Here is a 22,016-nt window from a genome sequence, read left to right on the forward strand (position 1 = left end):
TTTTGAGGGGTGCTGTGTAAAGCCACATTCCCGAAGCCACCTGACTGATTTAAGTACCAAAGTGGTTTACAATCTAAATTGAGCAATAACTCTTTTGAAAATCGATACACCATTTAAATAGGCCACTTGATACTTCTAATAACTCTCTCCTTTCCTTTCCTTAAACATTAAGGCATTTTTACCTCTAGTCTCAGCTGTGCATCGGATGGTTCCTCTTCAACAAAATTTTACTCTCGTGTTTTCAAATAGTAGTTACTTGCTTTAATACACACATGCACTTGCACACACATACATAATTATATATTGTCAATTTACAATACAAGGAAAAAGGTCCTCTGCAACACACACACACAAATTTATACTACTTCTCAAATTAATTATTAGATTTTTAGTTTGGGTTTAACGTGGTTTCTTCAGCCAAGCAAGAAATATAAAGCATTTTACTTGAAAGGTTGAAAGGTGAAATTTTTCCAACTTCAAAGTCAAAGATTGCATTCCTAAGCTAAACTGGTAAACATAGAACATCTCATAATGGACTTACTGAGCTGAGTGTAGTGGCACATGCCTGTCGTCCCAGATACTTTAGGAGGCCGAGGCAGGAGGAACGCTTAAGCCCAGCAGTTCGAGGCCAGCCTGGGCAACACAGGGAGTCCCCCACCCCCGAAGAAATACTTTTCCAAAGAATAGAAATTACAGCAGCTTTTTTATGTTTTTATTTTTTTGAGACAGAGTCTTTGTCGCTCAGGCTGGAGTGCAGTGGTGCAATCTCGGCTCACTGCCACCTCAGCCTCCCGGGTTCAAGCGATTCTCCTGCCTCAGTCTCCCAAATAGCTGGGATTACAGGCGTGTGCCACCACATCCAGCTAATTTTTGTATTTTTAGTAGAGACATGGTTTCACCATGTTGGCCAAGCTGGTCTCAAACTCTTGATCTCAAGTGATCCACCCGCCTCAGTCTCTCAAAGTACTGGGATTACAGGCGTGAGCCACCACACCCGGCCAATTACAGCAGAAATTCTACAGTCACATAATGAGAGCCTAAGAAAGTGATTTCAAGGAAAATATCTCCTTAAAAACCTATCATTGCACTGCTCTGGCTTAGGGAGATCAGTTTCACAGCTACATTTTATCCTCCTCTCTTTTCCAACATATTTTCCTGCAGATTTTCCCAACAAAATCTGAGGCAGTACTCTTCCTTTTCTGTCCCCCAAAACTGGATTCTTTTTCTCACCTGAGTTCCCTCCCTCTACTCATCATAAAATTAATTCCACTCTACTTTTTTTTGATAACTTATTTTTTTTTCTTTTAGAGACAGGATTTCACTCTGTCGCCCAGGCTGGAGTGCAGTGGCACCAACATAGCTCACTGCAGCCTCAAACTTCTGGGCTTAAGCGGTCCTCCAGCCTGTCTTCTGAGTAGCTGGGACTACGTGCATACGCCACCGCGCCTGGCTAAGACAGATCACTTATTTTCAGTGGGAGTTTTAATTGTTGCTGCTGCAGTTATTGGAGGGCCTTGAAATTAAAAGAGTTTTAAGCGGTAGGTGGTGAAGAATGACCAATGTAAGTGTTTCATCAGTTTTGCCAAGGGTGACATATTCTAAAAAGTGGAAATAAAGTATAGAAAAAATAGCAAAGCGCTGTTTCAGATGACCATGTTATATCTATAACATTTAAACCCAGCAAAATATCAGATGAAACAGTTTTCAAAGCAAGTCATGAAAATTCAACTTAAAAGAATGTAAAACCGGCCAGGTGTGGTGACTCACGCCTGTAATCCCAGCAATTTGGGAGGCCAAGATGAGCAGATCACTTGAGGCCAGGAGTTCCTGGGCAACATGGTGAGACCTCACCCCCACCCCATCTCTTCAATTTTCTTTTTCTTTTTTTTTGCGGGGGGGTGGGGGGGACAGAATCTCTGTCTCAAAGAGTCTCTGTTGCCCAGGCTGGAATGCAGTGGTGTAATCTCAGCTCAGTGCAACCTCTGACTCCTGGGTTCAAGCGAATATCCTGCCTCAGCCTCCAGAGTAGCTGGGACTATGGGTGCATGCCACCACGTCCAGCTAATTTTTGTATTTTTTAGTAGAGATGGGTTTTCACCATGTTGCCTAGGCTGGTCTTGAACTCCTGGCCTCAAGTGATCCTCCCACCTTGGCCTCCCAAAGTGCGGGATTACAGGCATAAGCCACCGTGCCTGGCCAAAAAAAAAAAAAAAAAAAATTTAAATGTAATACTGTAGGAAAGATTTTTTCCTTAGTAAAATGGGTTCAGAAGAAAATTGTCATCAAATAGTAGTACTTTAGAAAATCTCTATTTAAGGTAAGCTGATGTAGTAAGCCTGGGCAACAGAGCAAGACCCTCTCTCTAAAAACAAAAGGGAAGCTGGAAAATACTGGACATTTCTATTAATTTGTTAGCCTTGATGTGTCTGACACATTAATTTGCCAAAGCAACTTGCAAGCAAAAGTCAGCATAATAAAAAGGAATGAAATATATCTCTATGTGTACTGACCTGGAAACACATCTTTATATGGTAGGGGAATTGCAGAAAACTACAATACGATCCCATTTGTGTTAAAGGATAAAAGACCCCCTGAAATTATACTTGTTCATGTGTATAAATGCACAGAAAAAAAATCTAGGCTATGTCCCATAATATTAAGATGGATGGGTTTGGGGAGATGAGTGGGATTAGGGATTGAAGTGCAGCTAGATCCTTTTACTTAAATGTTTACATTTCTTCACAATAGAAAATATATTCATATGTTACTTGTGAAATAATTCAGTGTCTAGGTAGATGGACAAAATTGTCATGGATATTCATTCTCTACTATTATATTTGATAAACTTTTGGGATAATATTTAGGAGGATTTTGCTTTTTTTGCCTTTTTAAAGAGAGCACTTCCAGCAGAGGTTTAAGCAGCAGAAATCGGCCAGGTGTGGTGGCTCACACCTGTAGTCTCAGCACTTTGGGAGGCCAAGGTGGGCAGATCATTTGAGCCCAGGAGGACGAGGCTACAGTAAGCTGGAATGGCACCACTGCACTCCAGCCTAGGTGACAGAGTGAGACCCTGTCTCAAGAAAAAAAAAAAAAGGTGGGGGGAAAAAAGACATTGCACTGGAGTGGGCAGTCTGGTTTCACCCGCCAGTTGTCTACATGCTGCTGAGCACCTTCACTCTAAGCCAGTTTGGGATTATCTTATGGGAAACTATCCGAGATATTTTTTTGGTCACCGCTTGGCTAGCTCCCAGGCAGACAGACCAGTCCAAACCAAGTCCTACCCTGCTGAGGGAAAATTCTGAGACATGCCTTAGGCTGCACTTTGGTTACTAACCCTGCCTCTCATCGCTTCTCTGGAGAACCGTTTTCATTATTCTGTTGTAATTATCTGTTACTTGTTACTCTGCCCAACCTATGGTAATGCATTTCATTTGCTTAGTATAGCAAGCATAACCCCCTGCATTAAGGTGGAGGGTGAAACTGGGCTGGCATTTGTGAATAACCAAATTCTATGAGATCAGTTTCCATAATCTTCCGTGGCTGTTGGTGGGGGGGGGCAAACGGTTATCATTGTCTAGGACAGAGTAGGATGAAAACAACATCCTCAAGCATCTCCCAGTACTAGCATTAAAAAGGATGAGAACCACCTTACAGAACTAGCCACAGAAATGTCGTATGTGCACAAGAAAACCTGCCTAAACAGAGCTGTCTTTAAATTTTAGAAAAAGTAGTCATTCAGGTTTTACATAAGGGCTCATACCAGAGGTTTTGAAGATAAATGAAAGCACAAAGCCTTTATTGAATTGCAGATTATGAATAATAAACCAAGTGGTAAGCACTAGGGGCAGATGTGCATAGAAATGCAATTTATAAAATTTCCAAGGCAAATAATTGACATCTTTGAAGAAACTGTCATTAGCTTAAAAAATCTTCCAGGTGTGCAATTCATTCATAGTTTTCATCACTGGTTGCCCAGTGATATGGCCTCAGGAAATGTTGAGATTTCTTAAATCATTTGTATCAAATATCTTTTTCTGGTAAATTCCTTAGTGTCTCTGCAGTGGTAACTAGACAAGACTGGAAAAGTTTTCAAGATGATTCAAACCTCCAGCACCTCACAGGAGTCCACATTTCTTAACACAGAAGACAATGCTAATCAAAGAAGGAAATAAATGAAAAGGTTATTAAAAACAAATACTGGCTTCACCAAAGTTTCTAAATATACATATCTATGTATATTCCACTAAAAATGTTTAACCCAATAGTCCTTCACTCTTTATATCCAGAAACTACACTTGTTGTCCGTCACTTTTCACCCATAACAATGTGCTTATTAAGGCAGGGCTGCTTTTTAGTAGTAAAGACTGGAGACTCATGACACTTCTAACAAACAAGCTTGTGATTTATTTTAGGATTGCAAGACTTTCAAAAGATTTTTTTAAAGTGACTTCTGCAAGTTTCAATATGCAAAAATCAGAGAGGATCTTAAAATTAGGAGATTAAGTTTAGGGACAAAACAACGTATTATGATAAATTGCACCTAAATATAAGAAGTAATAATGAAATGGTCTTAGGGAAGAGCTATGAATAGCACAGAACCAAATTGAAAGATGAAGAAAAATATTAACTCCAAGAATGTGGCTGATAACCCATGATTTCACTCTCTTTGAAAGGCATGGGCTAACTTCTAAGAGGCAAGTACTGAACTTCACCAAGTCACTGGCTTTGGGGAATGCTTTTCCAAGTCCTCCTTTCCCTCCCCTACCCAATTCCACCCCACCTCACCATTCAGGTTTTTGTTTGTTTTTTTTTAAGAGACAAAGGTCTTGAACTCCTGGCCTCAAGCAATCCTCCCACTGCAGCCTCCCAAAGTGCTGGGATTACAGGAGTGAGCCACCATGCCCAGCCTGAGCAACTTGTTTACTTCACTGGTACTATATGCGTTGTTTCTAGGCATCTTTAAGATAAATAACATTCCCCCAAAATATGTCCAGACTATCCTTAGAAGAGACCTTCCATGTTACCAGACCACACAGAAGCTGGTGTAGTGAAAGGTACCTCAGTGGTGAAGCCACAAGGACGTTAAGTTAAAACGTAGAACTAGAGATGATATGCAAATACTAAAAAAAACGTTCACGGAAATACACAAGAGAACACCTGATTTCCACATCATTAGCTGTTCTTATTGACATAGCTAAAATATCTCTCAGAAAATCCAGGAGCTACCACAAATTTATAATAACCAAAGGGAATGCACTACATCCATCTCTCTGGTTCCGCCTCCTTTTCTTTCAGGCTACTAGGCTACGGACAAGGTTAAACTCAATAAAGTACACACTTAAATAGAAAATGTAAAGGCCAAACATATTTTTTTTTAACAAACCAAAAACCTGAGAGACAATAAAATAAACATTAGCAGTTTACTAAAAACTGTCCTCAAATATTTAATTCGATATCAAATAGATCAGCAGACTTTATAAGCAATTTTTCTGGTTAATAATTTTGTCAACATTCAATGTCTACATGTATTTAGCTCATTATCTTTGACCAGAAAAAAAGAAAAGTTGCTAATGGTGTGAAGTCAAGATGGCTCAGAACAAGATGACTGAGAAAAAGGCTTCCAGGTAGATCAAGTTTTCAAATCATGTAAATAACTTCTACAGTAAAATATGGCTTGTTTCTTAGCTATGTTAAATATTAAGGAGCATATTAAAATTTGATCTTTAACACTTATTCTACCCACAAATGTTCTGACAAGATGGCAGGTAGCTAGAGTCTTGAGGGTCATAAATCAAGGCAAGATGAACTCTTTCAAGGAATTTCATATACAAATCTTTGTTCCCACTTTAATGCTGGAATGTCAACGTCATTCTCTACTATTTTTACTAGATGAACTATGACTCTGATGAAAATTACTATCAACAGTAACTACTAAATGTAACCTTTATATTCAATTAGGTTTGTTAGAGGCATTCTAGAATATTTGCTCACCAAATACTTAGAGAATGTGCCTTTCCAGTAACTGAAAAAGTTTAATGAACTAGGAGAACAAGAATAGATGGGTAAGAATAAAGTCTTCTGTTCATTAATTTTAATGTTTCAATATTTATCACAGCAAAATTGGGAATGTCTTTTTGATAGTTTACCATTTAATTTTGACTGTGAAGCAACCAACTGTCTAGAAACATTCTTGGTTAGTGACAGAAACACTGAGAAATCAACATGTTAGAATTCAAGGAACTGATCAAACTATAGATCAATATTAAAGTAAAACTGAGATGTAGTCATGACCAATAAAAATATCAGCAACATTTACCACTAATACCTCATAATGGTGATTTCTAACAGATCAGCCTTAAAAACTACACCTCCCAGTCGCTGGAGAGGGCTTTGCAACGAACATGTCACAGCAAGAGAATCCTGTACTTCACGCGGTCATTACTCTTTCCTGACCCTCTAGTGTTTCCAGAAACCCCAAACACTAGTCCATAGGTTCAGGCAAACACAAGTACACTTACCATTTCATGGGGGAGGGAATGAGCAGAAAACACATGGAGATATATAAGGTTCCAGCGGAAAAAGACAATTAAAAATGCTCACCCTATTGCCCATGTTTTGCCCTGTGCAGATTTTATCTAGGAATACTGGAGCCAAATCAAATAAGTTAAATATTAATGAGGCTCAAAATGCAAGAAAAGGTAAAGTACACTCAAAACAGGCCAAAAATATAACAGAATCAACTGTTGAAGACTGGAGGGCAATTACTTGTAAAAAACATAGGTCCTACAGATCCAAGCTAGATTTGAAAACTGAGTGCAGCATCTCCAAACCAAACAAAGACGTTCAAAACCAGGCACCTTCACAGTCACCTTAAAGCTGGAGGGAAAAAACGGATATACTTTTATCATCAAAACATAACCCATAAGATTTTGTGCTGATACCTCGCCAACCCATCAGCACCTCTAAAAAACAATATTTAAATATTAATATTTCTAATGGCCAGGTACACATACACGACTGCCAGAGAAATGTCACCAGAGTGAGGCAGAATTTGTAAAATCCCATTCTACAAGTATTGGCAAAGGAAGGTTATGATTCATGGATATGAATGGACTATAATATATAAATGACACATTTCTGATATATTCACAAAATCTTTATAGAAAGTATTAAAACTCAAAAAAGAAGATAGGAGTCAAATAGAGAGATGAAATGTATAAAACAAATGAGCAGGCAAACTAAAAGTTATTGAAAGTATTTTACTTCAGATTGAAAAATGAACAGCTTCCACTGTTCACTGCAAGATACACAGTATTCACGAATACAATGCTGGTCATTTGAGGAAATGTATACACACCTCAATTTCTCCTTCATGCTTTTCTTTTAGAAAGATACTGTTTACCAAAAAGAAACTTCAGCAGTACAGGAAAAACTATTTTCCCAATAAATTTACGAAAACCTAAGATTCCCAATGGAATCAAGATTATCTTCCCGCTACCACCACCTTAATATAATCACATGCTTATTGGAACACTAATATTCGCACCCTAAGAGTACATTTACTTTCAACAATGAGGGTGATTCTTTAAAAACAAACAAAAAACAACAAAAAAAACTTCAGTGTGGTAAATGTAACATAGATCTCTGCAAGTATTAAGTGTCTGAAATAGGCAGCTAATACTGGATTTAATATTATTTTATAAATAATTGTTCCCTTAGCAGTAAACATAAGTCTACACATTCACAATTGTCCTAGAAAATAAATACTGTGATTATGCACAATGTTATGACAAACTAGTTTCAAAAACAAAAGCTCAACATCTCAATAAAAATTCTGATCAGAATGTGACTCAAAAATTTAAAACATTGTCAAAATAACATCACATTTAAAATCTTCCACAGTTTACACGAGTACTATGAGTTTCCAGTTTTGGAACACATTTTTCCATTGTGAATTAAAATATGAACATATTGAAAATTGTTAATTTCAGTGATGACATCAGTTTTGGTCTTACTTTAGCATTATTTTCTTTATAAAAAGTTACACTAAGTGTCCATTAATGGTCTGATTGGTCTTCAGTATTTCATAAATGTATATAAAAGAAACTCCTAAAAGCCAATAGTACTTTATATGTATATATATATAAAAGAATCTTGTCTCAGAAATGGCTGTATTTAACAGAGCCATACACACTGATGCTAAACATAAGAGCTTTCACCCTGAAAGAAAGCATTTTCAGAAATGTCACTTACATTCTATTATATTAAATATTCCCAACTGAGTTTCAAACTCAACAGGTAATGATAACAGAATTATACATCTCATTGCACTCAAAGCTGACTACAACCAAAATTTACAGTATGATTGAAACAAGCCAATGCTTAAAAATGTTTTAATTAACGATAACAATTCCATGAAAGAAGAGGATAAAGAATGGGATGACAAGAAGTATTTGGTCTTAATAAGGCAATACAAAATAGATCCATTATCAAAGACCATTTAATTTGGAAAGATCAACAATACCAAAAGCATAAAGTGGAATATAAGAAAATAGTTTTTATAAGTATGATTTAATTAAAGCTGTTTACAGTTATTCTCCCACAGTAGTTAAGCATGAATTTTAAAAAGAATAAGAGATGAGAAACAGGCACACGCAGCACACAGGGTTAGAGAAGCCAGCATGCAAAGTCTGTGGAACTCGAAGTTTCACTGCAACAGGAATGAGACCAGACATGGGTGGCCGTTTTTTTGTTTTGTTTTGTTTTTTTGTTTTTTGTCTTTTTCTATTAGGAAGAAATGGGGGGAAAAAAAAGACTGCAAAGGCAGCAAACACAAAGTCATGTAATTGCCCATGGCCCAAGACGACAGCACTATAGAAAACAGTTGCAAGTTAATTCTCAGAGATGACCAGAGATTTTTCAGTGTTTACACAAAAGTACATAGTACATTTTTTTTTTTAACAAAATAAAATAGACATCATTTGCCACCATAAACCTTTTCTTTAGAGAGGAAAAATTTTTGCAGCAGGACACAAGGGTTCTATTAAGTCATTTCAATGCTGAGAAAAACAAATTGAGTAATAGAACTAATCACTTCCCTATATATGGATGTTAAGATGACAATTTAGATTATTTTTCAAACTAATCCTGAGAAAAAATCTGTTTACAATTTAAACAGTAATGTTATGTAAAAAGTATTATTAACAAATCCACTATTACAAATATCAATTTCCTATATGGTCTTCTATACATACACACAATAAAATGGTAAATATATGCAAAAATATTTAAAAAAAAAAAACAAAAAAAAACATGCACAGATCACTTTCCCCTTTGGAATCTGGACTTCCTATCAGATACCTTTGTTTTCCTTCCCCACCCCATCCTCTGATACTGTTTTATGTTTCTATCACCCTACCAACACTGAATACTATTCCCTATAACTCTGCATAAAGCCAATGAGAAATATATTTATTTTACATTCAAGCTTTAAATCTTAAAATGACCCTGTTGTAGCATATGACTTATCAAATAAGCAGCCTTTTTTTCCCCCTTTTATGCTTGCTTTTTTTTTTTTTTTTTTTTTTTTTTTTTTGCAGTTGTCAGTCTTCATGATCCATTCTGTGGCGAGCTGGGAAAAAACGCAGTTGCTAAATCAACGTCTGAACAGTGTGAGGCTCCTGAATGTCTCCCAGGAGTCCCTGCGCAACTGTCCTGAGCATGAGATCATTGCACAGAGAAGACAGTCCACCGCGCAGCGCCGACTATCTACAGAGGTCTGAGAGGGGCGCGTCCCTCTTGTGTTTCCTCTTTTTGCCATGGTAATACTGATTATTGGATTTGCCTTGATGTTGTTTGTTTGTCATCAAGGAACCATGGCTTGTTTGAGTTGTACCTTGGAAGCCTTTACTGGAAGAACGAAAGAGCCTTGCTGATCCATGCTGCGGAAACAGAAAACAACCACAAAGACATCAGTATTGCAGAAAAGCAACTGGATTCGGGACAGCTTTCAAAACTAGGAATATGCTGGCTAGAGAGTTACCTTACTGATCACCGACTTATCTAGTGGGCAGAAAAAGCTGTTACAGGGGTTAACTCTTTTTAGCTCTGAAACCCTTACTTTATTTTAATGGAAATATTGAAAAGCATAGACCACTCGCTTGCCTTCTTAACAGTGTGTGTGGGATGCAAAGGTTTTCTTAAGAAACCTACGAACCCAAATACCACATCATAAGTGACATAGTGGGAAGAGGCTCTTGGACATGACAGGCACATGGGTAGGTTGGGGTCAGCACAGGTGGCCGCTTCCTTCCTGCTATGCATGGCCTGTGGCTTTCTCATGACCCCCGTCCCTTCTGTCAACCCTGTCACTTGAACTGGTATTTTGCGATGAGTCTGTGTCTGGCATACATGGCTAAAAGCCACAGAGGTAAAGTGAACTCAGTGAGTCAAATCAGACACAAGGTGACAGCCAAGAGGCCTCTTCCCAGGTTCCTAGCTACAGTTAGGAGTGACCCGGCCTCAGGCCAGAGCCCCATATCAATGGCTTCCTCCCCTCACTCTGAGTCATTACTCAGTTAATGACAATTCTAGGCAACAAAAAAACCTAGAGTATCTCTGTGGCCTTTTAAGTCCAGGTTAATGTTAATCAACTGACCATGCCTGACAGCCAGCTGATCATTTCAACACCGGCAACAAGGTATTGAACATTAAAATATTAGAAAAGGATACATTATTCCCAGATATGCACACTGCCATGAGGCCTCACAAAACCTTCATGCCAGCTTATTTCATGTATAATTGAAACATTTTTTATATGATAGTTTGGCTGGAACATCTTATAAGGACCAGTCAATAGATTTCTGAAGAGGTTTATGTTACAATGGTGTCTCACAAGGACATCCTGTTCCTAGAAGCACTGTCCTGTGTTGGAATCTCTTAGAATAAAGTAAGTTTGTTCTTCAATCTAGTGTTTACTTCAAACCCATGCTGCATATTATTCACATGTAGGAAACTCTAAATATTTTGTATCAAATACTAACAATTAAAAATCCACGTTCCACACACCTGAGATTTGTTGGTGCTGTTGGATGTGTTAGTGGTTTGGGTGCTTTGCATTTTGCCAACTGCTTGAGAGGACTCCAAGGATACATCTTGTGACCCTACTCGGTTCCCAGTGGACGGACGGCAAAGCAGCTGTTTCGGGGTTTTGCAGGGTGTTGCATCAGAATCCTAACACAAGTCACATGAGTTATAATGTGACATATTAGTAATTTAGATACTCAATATTCAGAAAGAAAAACAATTTTGGTTAAAGTACTCTCTAGACGAAATTTAAACATTTGGGAGTTAAAAGAAGCACACTGAGGAATTTACAAAATTATTTGTTTGTTTAAATTTTCCTCCAAACATTTAAAGTGACTGATTTTATCAGAGAGCTTCTGTTCATTGTTAAATCCACTGCCCACATCTTACCTTGAAGGAGCTCACAGAGGTTTGAATTTATTTGTTTTTTTATTTATAGAAAATGAAAGAGTATGGTAAAGAGTGAGGAACCTAGGTCCTAGTCCCTGGCTTCAGCCAGACACAAGATGATGGGTTTAAGGAGTTCAATCTCTGAGAGTCTGTAATGACAAATCAGTGATCATTCCAACCAAACATACTGGTGTGGGTGGGTGCAGACTTCCCAGCGACAGTGGGCTGAGCCCCACCTGTTTCTGGGCTGCTTGGACCATGACAATGCTACGTCTCTCTGCAGGTCTCCACCCTGGCCCTGGCACTTTACCCAGCATCTCAGAGTCACATTCTCTCACTCCCCAAGACTCCATCTCCCTGTGTCTGTGACATCTAGCTTGGCATTCTGTCCTCCAGAGCATATTGCTCTAGGAACCAAAAAGGCACACAGGGAGATTTTGCACAGGAGGATTTATGATTCCATATTGACACATGGTCATCAACAACATACAATATTTAGATTACTTTTCATGTCCTACAGTTAATAAAGTTAAAATCAAACAGGTAAGCCTGCTTTAGATATCAAATCAGTAAACTACAAATTAACTTCGATTTTAAAAGGTAACTTACGTTATAATTGACACATAAATTCTATCAGGATGGGGGAAGAAAAAAATTATATCAGGGTAGAAAGAGAAAGTAGATTAGAAATTACCAGAGGATAAGGGAGGGAAGGAAGAATTAGGAGAAACTACTACTAAATGCAGGGTTTCTTCTTGGGGTATGGAAATGTTCTAGAATTACTGGAGATGGCTGCACAACATTGTGAATATGTTCTAAAAACCACTGAACTGTACATTTTTAATGCTGAATTTTATGTTAATTATATCTCAATTAAAAAAAAAATTGGCTGGGCACAGTGGCTCACGCCTCTAATCCCAGCACTTTGGGAGGCCTAGGCGGGTGGATCATGAGGTCAAGAGATCGAGATCATGGTGAAACCCCGTCTCTACTAAAAATACAAAAAATTAGCCGGGTGCGGCGGCGGGCACCTGTAGTCCCAGCTACTCGGGAGGCTGAGACAGGAGAATGGCGTGAACCCGGGTGGCGGAGCTTGCAGTGGGCCAAGATCACGCCACTGCACTCCAGCCTGGGCGACAGAGCAAGACTCCGTCTCAAAAAACAAAAAAAAACAAAAAAAAACAACAAAACAAACAAAATTCAACCAGGAAGCTGAAAAAAATTGAGTGAAAGAAGCCTTACACAAGAGTATATTCTATGTGGTTCCATATGTATGAAATTCTGAAACAGGCAAAACTAACTATAGTGTTAAAAAGTTGTAACAGCTGGGCTCACACCTGTAATCCCAGCACTTTGGAAGGCCAAGGTGGGCAGATCACAAGGTCAGGAGCTCGCGACCAGCCTGGCCAACATGGTGAAATCCCATCTCTACTAAAAATAGAAAAAATTAGCTCAGTGTGGTGGCACGTGCCTGTAATCCCAGATACTCAGGAGGCTGAGGCAGGAGAATCGCTTGAACCCAGGAGGCGGAGGTTGTGGTGAGTGAAGATCATGCCTTTACATTCCAGCCTGGGTGACACAGCAAGACTCCGTCTCAAAAAAAAAAAAAAAAAAGAACAAGAAAAATGTTAAAGGCCAGGTGGGGTGGCTCATGCCTGTAATCCCAGCAATTTAGGAGGTTGAGGCGGGTAGATCACGAGATCAGGAGTTCAAGACCAGCCTGACCAACATGGTGAAACCCCGTCTCTACTAAAAATAAAAAAAATTAGCTGGGCACGGTGGTGTGCACCTGTAATCCCAGCTACTCAGGAGGCTGAAGTAGGAGAATCGCTTGAACCCAGGAGGCAGAGGCTGCAGTGAGCCAAGATCACGCCACTGTACTCTAGCCTTGGCGACAGAGCGAGACTCCATCTCAAAAAAAAAAAAAAAAGAAAATCGTAACAGTGGTTCCCTCTGAGGGTGGGGTTAGGGATTGATGAAAGAATCATGAGGTTGCTCTTTGGGTTGATGGTAATATTTGTACCTTATTAGGATTTTGGGCTATACATGTGTATGCATTTGATAAAATTTAGTGAACATATGAGCAAGTAACCTACACCATGAAAGTAAAAAAATTGGGGAAATTTAAGAAAAAAATTTAGTAAATGTACAATTAAGATTTCCTTATATGTCAATTTCATATCAAAAGGAAAAAACAGGCTGGGCACGGTGGCTCACGCCTGTAATCCCAGCACTTTGGGAGGGTGAGGCAGGCAGATCACTTGAGTTCAGGAGTTTGAGACCAGCCTGGCTAATAAGGTTAAACCCTGTCTCTACTAAAAATACAAAAAAATTAGTCCTGTGTGGTAGCAGGCGCCTGTAATCCCAGCTACTCAGGAGGCTGAGACAGGAGAATCGTTTGAACATGGGAGGTGGAGGTTGCAGTGAGCTGAGATCATACCACTGCACTCCAGCCTCGGCAACAGAGGGAGACCCCGTCTCAAAAGAAAAAAAAAGGAAAACACAATAAACAAATATTGCAGTCTGGCTACAAGGACGTACAAGCTACAGTACTCTAGGGGAACTGATGTCTGTAATCTACTTTGAAATGGATCAAAGAATAAGATGCATTAATGGATAGAGTGATGGATAGACAGGTATGAGATAAGCAAGTAAAAAGGTTAATGGCAGAATCTATCGGTGAGTACATGAAAGCTCACTAATATTTGTTCACTTTTGCTGTATGCTTGAAATTTTTCATAACAAAATGTTGAGAAAAAGTACAAGCATGAAAGTTATTAAAATATCCCAGTAACATGTAAGCAAAGGAAGTAGCCTTAGCCTTCAAGATAGTGTTAACCCCAGCAAGAGAACGTGCATGCGTCTGAGTTCAGAAGAGCTGAGGCTTTCATACTTACTACATCACTAGAGCTGGACTGTGTGGCAGAAGAGGACGACACTGGACCTGATGAAGAGTTTGAAGAGTGTTTACTAAGAGATTCCGAGGTTTTACTTCTACATTTTCCAAGGGCTTCATTTTCTTCAGATAGATTATTATTACATTTATCTAACTGCTGAGTATCTACTATCAAGGTAACACCATTTCCTGAAAGAGTGGCAAAAGATTGGAAAACGTTTCTTCCCATTAAACGCACACAACACAGAAAAGCCTCTAATACTCAGTCAATCGACCAAGGAAAATATCTTACCATTGCATGAAGGCTCAGGTCTATTCTTCAAGCCCCACTGCTTTGATATCCAATCTCTGTATGTGGCGACTTCATCTGTTACTCTAATTATTCTACCTAGTATGCTGCACGTGTTTAAAAAGAAAGGGAGAGGGAGGGAATAACATTAATTTGAAGATAAGAAGCCACAACCAATTTTGACACAATGGGCTGGTTATAGATGAATTTTTACCTTTCTGTTTCATTGTTGGGATAGTACTTTGCTATTGGTGATACAGCATGACTCAAAACAACGTAGGCATAATCAAAGGCCTGCTTCACTTGCATGGCCCCATATGAACTCCTTCCAACATCATTACCTTTAAAAGAAATATAGGTAACATAGTAAGCTTGACTGTGCTTAATGTGCACTAAATGTTGACGACCCTCTTCCAGGAGAGCAAGGGCCATAGCTATCCCACCAGAGTTGTGCCTGGAAGCTGAGCTGTGAGCTGTCCCCAAAGCTCCCCAGTCTCTGAATATGTGCATCATGCAGTTGGTACTTCATTATGGTGTATCAGTTGTCGAAATGTATTCTGGCCCATCAAGAACTGTCCCATTCCATACATAAACAGTTATGCAAACAAAAGAAATAGTGCCCTGTTCACTCCTAAGAGTGAAACCCCAAGTTACATTAGAAATACTTCTATATTTTTTGGGTTTATATTAGCTATATATCTATTTATCACTCTAAATTATGAGCCCCTAAAAAGCAAGGATCATCTTGCTGAAAAGTCTTCATGTCCTTTGGCCCAATGCTTTTGAACACAGCAGGCTCCCAATCAATGTAATGTTTTCTCAGTGAATAAACACATAGAACTATTAATGTTTATAAGGCAGCTCAATAAGCCAGAAAATGATTCCTAGGCAACTACTGTATCTTTTCACTCCCTTTCCTTACTCATTTTCAAAGTTTACACATTAAAGCAAATGACTAAAAGCACTTCCACTGAAGTCCAACAATGCAGAATCTAAACATTTTACTAATTATATCAAGAAAAAATATTGCTCAGAAAAATCAGGACATAAGCAAGCAAACAGAACTTCAAAAAAGCATGGAAGGAATTTACTTTCTGCTTACTTTCAAGCCCACACGAAGCTGGAAAAAGCATAAAGAGACATGCAAAATCAAAGAGGAAAGGAGAAATTCAAAAAGAAAATACACTGTCTCCTTGCATCCTTCTGCTCATGAATTCAAAGATATTACTGTGCTTGCTGTCTCTAAGGACTTCAGAATCATCTCATTAAAGCCTCATTAATTGCTCACAACTGGTTAATCAAGGCAATAAGGACCCAAGAAAAAGGAGAAGCAGCCACCAAACATGAATCCATCCAAAAAAGTAATGCCTTTTCTACTATGCTTTTAGGGTTAAACAGATTCTACTCCCTACTTATCTGGAAGTCTCCAAGGTGTTTTTCTATTGTCTGTGTCTGTCTATTTTAGTATGTTTGCTCATGAAATATTTTGATGAAAAAAGAATAACAATTAGAAGTTGTTCCTTCATTTTTCATCTAAAGAGAATTTAAAGTATAATAAGGTGACTGACAGTGCCCTCTCTTTGAATGCCCACAAATTTACCTAATTTCAATACCTGGTTGTAAAGGATCTTCGATATAAAGCATTGATGGCCTGTAGCCATCTAGCATATTTTTCTGTACTTCATCTTTGGCCACATATGAACCACCATCCTTTATCCGGATGCCAGTCTTTAAATAATTGAAGTGTCGTCCATATAATTCAAAAAATTCTATTAAGAGAACACCATAGTTTGTATTGGGGATGCAAGCATCTTCCCTGGGATGTAACTAAAAGCAGAAAAGAAGAAATTATATTGGATTTTTGCTAAATTATCAAGGAGAGGGGGAATAAATTATATTCTAACTTCTACAAGCAATATTATTATAATTTTGGTTTAGCATAGCAGTCAATTGACAATGGGATAACAGCAGCCTATACTGCTGTTACACACAACACTAAAGTCCCATGGTGCAGGAATGGTGGGAGACTGTTTGTAAGGCTGAATTTTATGGCTGCACCAGGCTGCCGACCAGGGCTGGCTTGGCCCAAGACATCAGCAAAGTCGTCCTGACTCACGAATAGACTCAGGCAGTTGGCAACCCTGCACCACATAAACACACCCATTTACGATACTAAGACTCTAATTCGCTTATCCAAATAGCAGGTCTCAATTCCAACTAAACTTACAAGATTTAGCTGCTTAGAAGACATTCTTATTGCTGGCACTTATACTATTTATGCTTATGGAAACTAGGCCGTACATTTTGCATGTTAAAATTTGCAGTGAAAAGTCTCAAAAATACTAGAATGTATGGGATTTGAAACCAAAAATATTCTTTCATAGGAATTTAAAAATATGTATTTGCTAAATGATGAAAATGTACCCAGTTTAAAGGGAAAAACCATAAGTAATCAAGGAAAGCAATGCAATTACAGGTTGATTTTGATTTTTTCCAAAATGTTTCCCAGCTGATAGATCACTTTTGCTTTTAGTGTGCACTAGCATGGTATACCCATATGACTTACCTGAAGGAAACTGACTGCCATTAAAAAGAGACTATAAGAACCAATTCCACCTGTAAATACTTCATTAAGGTCCCTCTGCAATAGGAATTGTTTCAATACTAAAACCAAGTATGGCAATACAGGATATTTCTGAAAAAGAAAATTGTATTTTCAATGAATTCCTGTATCAGTAACAGATCTAAGCATTAAGAGGGGCATAAATTGGTCCTTACATTATAAAATTTGGTAGCGATATACAACATACTTAATTTTCCATTCTAAGAGTAAGCTATTAAAAAAAGAGTAAACTATAGGTAATGAATGGTTCTCCCCTTATATCTAAAATGTAAGACATGTACACATGAATAATAGCATCTAAGTACTTGCTACAGGGCTGGGCATGGTGGCTCATGCCTGTAATCCCAGCACTTTGGGAGACCAAGGCAGGCAGATTACCTGAGGTCAGGAGTTATAGACCAGCCTGGCCAACATGATGAAACCCTGTCTCTACTAAAAATACAAAAAACAGCCAGGAGTGGTGGCGGGAGCCTGTAATCCCAGCTACTTGGGAGGCTGAGGCAGGAGAATCACTTGAACCCGGGAGGCAGAGGATGTAGTGAGGCAAGATCGTGCCATTGCACTCCAGCCTCGGCGACAGAGCAAGAATCCGTCTCAAAAAAAAAAAAAAAAAAAAAAAAAAAGTACTTGCTATAGGATAGAAACACTAACAGCATGTAACTGATGATGCTCATTTGTGACCATGACCCTCTAATATTCACTTGTAAACAGATAACAGAAAGAGTACAAGGACAAAGTCACCAACATCTTAAAGCACTAAATCAGTGAGATTTTTAAGAATCACTTTTCTTGGTGGCGCGCCACTGTAGACTAGGGAGCTTTAGATTATTCTGCCACAGTCCTGGGGCAAACAAGAATCCGGCCTGCTGACGTGCACATGGGCTGATGACTACAAACAGACCACCCCTCCCTTCCACGCTTTACAGGGAATGAGGCAGGGCTATCCGAGAGAACACCTGAACGGACAAGTATGTACAGAATGAGTCCACCTTTTGCTGTGCACATATTCATTCATTCCTCTCTGTAAGCCATGCCATAGGCTGGGGCCACTGAGGAAAACAAAGCAGTCACAACATCTTCAAAGAAGTCTTAACAGCTATTATTACTTAGGGTGGTAAAATTACTAGTTATTTCCATTTTTTCCCCCTCACTCTGTCACCCAGGCTGGAGTACAGTAGCACAATCTTGGCTTATTGCAATCTCCAGCTCCTGGGCTCAAGTGATCCTCCCACCTCAGCCCACGACACCCAGTTAATTTTTGTATTTTTGTAGAGACAGGGTTTCACCACGTTGCCCAGGCTGGTCTTGAACTTCTGAGCTCAAGTGATCTGCCTGCCTGGGCCTCCCAAAGTGTTGGGATTACAGGTGTGAACCACAGCACCTGGCCAGTGATTTCTATTTTTTTCTTTACTCTTATCTCTGTTTTCTAGATATCCTACAGTGAACACGCATGGCTTCTATAAAAAAGAAAAAAAAAAGCTTATACTTTTGCAAATTGTATCAAACTAAGCAAGCACAGGAAAGAACAAAAATATGGAGAAGTAAGTATTTTTAAACATTGTGGGCTGGGCGCGGTGGCTCATGCCTGTAATCTCAGCACTTTGGGAGGCCGAGGTGGGCAGATCACTTGAGGTCGGGAGTTCGAGACCAGCCTGGCCAACATGGAAAAACCCCATCTCTACTAAAAATACAAAAATTAGCCGGGCATGTTGGCACATGTATGTAGATCCAGCTATTCTAGAGGCTGAGGCACAAGAATCATTTGAACTCGGGAGGTGGAGGGTACAATGAGCCAATATCGCACCACTGTACTCCAGCCTGAGTGACAGAGCGAGACTATGTCTCCGAAAAAAAAAAAAAGAAAGAAGAAAAAAAAAACCACTGTGGTTAAGTCAGTCTAGATACAGTTCCCTTTCAAAGAACAATAAGGGGTCAGGTTTGGTGGCTCATGTCTGCAATCCCAACATTTTGGGAGGTCAAGCAAGGAGGACTGCTTGAGCCCAGAAGTTTAAGAACAGCCTGGGCAACATAGCAAGACCTCATCTCTATTTAAAAAAAGGGGGGGGGGGCCACATAGCAAGACCTCATCTCTACTTTGGGAAAAAAAAAAAAAGTGGCCGGGCTCGGTGGCTCGCGCCTATAATCCCAGCACTTCGAGAGGCTGAAGAGGGTGGATCACCTGAGGTCGGGGTTTGAGACCACCCTGGCCAACATGGTGAAACTACATCTCTACTAAAAATACAAAAATTAGCTAAGCATGGTGGTGCGTGCCTGTAATCCCAACTACTCAGGAGGACGAGGCAGGAAAATGGCTTGAACCCGGGAGGCGGAGGTTGCAGTGAGCCAAGATTGCGCCCCTGCACTCCAGTCTGGGCAACAGAGTGAGACTCCATTTAAAAAAAAAAAAGTTAGCCAGGTGTGGTAGGCCCGCCTGTGATCTCAGATACAGGTGGGAGGATCACTTGAGCCCAAGAGGCTGAGGCTGCAGTGAACCATGATCACTGCACTCTAGCCTGGGTACCAGAGTGAGACCCGGTGTCAAAAAATGAAAGAAAGGAAGAAAAGGAAGAAGGAAGGAAAAGGGAAAGGGGAAGGAAGAAAAGGAGAAAAGAAAGAAAAGAAAAGAAAAGAGAGGGAGGGAAAGAAAAAGAGAGAAAAGAGAAAGGGACAGAGGAAGAGAGAGAAGGATAGGGAGAGGAAGAAGAAAAAGGGGAGGGACAGAGAGAAAATGAGAATATGAAAGAATAAATAATTAGGGAAATATCTAACAGAATTTTATCTGGATATACCCTTCGACCTCAAAATTTTGCTTCTGGGACTCTTCCTACAAACACTTTGCACGTGTGAAGCAAGATGCATGCATGGAAGTATATTCGTCAATCCCTTTTTCTAATACCAAAAGAAAAACTGGAACAACACTGAAGAACTGCTAAATCAAGCAGCCACAGTCTTACAAAAGACTACTGCCTGTGTAACCAACAAAAAGAATAAAGCAAGCCTCCATGTGTCAATATGGAAGAAACCTCCAAAACATTAAGTTTTTACAAAGGTATGAGACAATGTGTGTATAATGTGCTACTCCTTTTGCTTATAATTTTAAAGAACATAAAAAAGCAACACAAACTGGAAATGAGAAATTCTATAAAAATGATCTAACTATCTATGGTGTAAGGGTGACTCACTTTACACCATCTCTTCATACTGATGAATTTTATCATGCATACGAATTTCAATTTTTAAAAGCTTTTTTCCAGAAAAATATTAGACAGGCACGTGCACACACACACACACACACACCCAATATAGTGAGATTATGGATAATATTTCTTTTATTTTTCTGCTTTTCTGTCTTCCATACATTTATGCAAGATGATAATGCTTGCAACATCAAGTAGTTAACATTTTTTCTTAAAAACAAAGAAGAAATAGAAACTTTAGAGCTGCTTGAGAAAAAAAAAATTGTGAATATTCTAACAGAAGCCAAAGGAGTTAATGGTTTAGGTTAGAGGGGAGAAAGCTGACAACTATCTAAGTATGTAAAATGTTCCACAGATAATGGTGACAAATTCTTCTCTATCTTGGAAGAAAACAGAATAGAAATAAACTTAAATCATTTCAAAATAGAAGTAAGGAAGCCTGTAGGAAACACCTTAAAGGTAATTTAGGGATTGAAATCTAGAAAAGGCTCTTAAAACTCTTAACCTATTGCCTGTTTAGAAAAAAAAAAAGTACAGCTGGGCACGGTGGCTCACGCCTGTAATCCCAGTACTTTGTGAGGCTGAGGTGGGCAGATCGTAAGGTCAGGAGTTCAGGACCAGCCTGGCCAATATGGTGAAACCCCATCTCTACTAAAAATACAAAAATTAGCCAGGCATGGTGGCAGGTGCCTGTAGTCCCAGGTACTTGTGAGACCGAGGCAGAAGAATTGCTTGAGCCTGGGAGGCGGAAGTGGCAGTGAACCAAGATCGCACCACTGCACTCCAGCCTGGGTGACAGAGCAAGACTCTGCCTCAAAAAAAGAAAAAAAAAAAGCGCAGCTCACTGCCCGCGGAGTATTCTTGGGGCAAACAGGAAACGGGTTAAAGGAAAGGTTCTTAATCTGAACTCCTGAAGGTTAAAAACAGATGGAATCAACTGTGTAGCAGAATTCCATCTCTTCTGTCTCTACAAGGAAGGATCTAGAGCAGACAATTTCTTCAAAAGCTTTTTCAACTTTTAATTCTTACTTGAGGTCACATTATAAGTTAATCACTGATCATTACAAGCAGATTCAAAGAAAGCAAAACCATTGCATACAAAAGTAAGGTGCAGGCTGAGCATGGTGGCTCATGCCTATAATCCCAGTGCTTTTGGAGGCTGAGGCAGGAAGACTGCTTGAGGCTAGGAGTTAGAGACCAGCCTGACCAACACAGCGAGATCCCCAACACTTAAAAAAAAAAAAAAAAAAAAAAAGCCAGGTGTAGTGGCTCACGCCTGTAGTCCCAGCTACTTGGGAGGCTGAGGTGAGATGATCACTTGAACCCAGGAGTTTGAGGCTGTAGTGGACCATGATCCAGCCACTGAACTCCAGCTTAGGTGACAGAGAGAGACCCTAGCTCTATTTTAAAAAGAGAGAGAGAGAAAGAGAGAGAGAGCGAGGTGTTTGTCAGCAACATGCATATAAAAATATTAGAACACCACCACAACAGAATCTTAAAATTACGTTCTAATAGTTTTATTGTATAAACACTAAA

The 22,016-nt window shown here is 39.3% G+C and overlaps 1 protein-coding gene and 1 long non-coding RNA gene across 6 annotated transcripts in view; both read right to left on the reverse strand.

Moving 5' to 3' along the window:
- Positions 1 to 3,766: 3,766 nt before the first annotated feature.
- On the reverse strand, positions 3,767 to 6,623 carry LOC104672566. The gene is made up of 2 exons (XR_749407.2): positions 6,519 to 6,623; positions 3,767 to 4,152 (listed from the first exon to the last, which is right to left on the reverse strand). It is a non-coding gene; the product is annotated as an uncharacterized LOC104672566 (long non-coding RNA).
- A 616-nt stretch (positions 6,624 to 7,239) lies between these two features.
- Positions 7,240 to 22,016, reverse strand: part of TENT4B (terminal nucleotidyltransferase 4B) — an 83,788-nt gene continuing 69,011 nt past the window's right edge. For 3 of the 5 annotated variants that reach the window (XM_030925353.1, XM_030925354.1, XM_010376372.2), the window contains 7 exons: positions 17,227 to 17,355; positions 16,274 to 16,487; positions 14,875 to 15,001; positions 14,664 to 14,767; positions 14,373 to 14,560; positions 11,068 to 11,232; positions 7,240 to 9,941 (listed from right to left, as the gene is read on the reverse strand). In XM_030925353.1, the coding sequence (XP_030781213.1) occupies positions 9,765 to 9,941; positions 11,068 to 11,232; positions 14,373 to 14,560; positions 14,664 to 14,767; positions 14,875 to 15,001; positions 16,274 to 16,487; positions 17,227 to 17,355 (1,104 nt within the window). In that variant the 3' untranslated portion in view covers positions 7,240 to 9,764. The remainder of the gene's footprint in view (positions 9,942 to 11,067; positions 11,233 to 14,372; positions 14,561 to 14,663; positions 14,768 to 14,874; positions 15,002 to 16,273; positions 16,488 to 17,226; positions 17,356 to 22,016) is intronic. The other 2 variants (XM_030925356.1, XM_030925355.1) reach the window with 2 other exon arrangements.

The sequence above is a fragment of the Rhinopithecus roxellana genome, chromosome 20 (genome assembly GCF_007565055.1).
Source record: "Rhinopithecus roxellana isolate Shanxi Qingling chromosome 20, ASM756505v1, whole genome shotgun sequence".
Taxonomy (NCBI): domain Eukaryota; kingdom Metazoa; phylum Chordata; class Mammalia; order Primates; family Cercopithecidae; genus Rhinopithecus; species Rhinopithecus roxellana.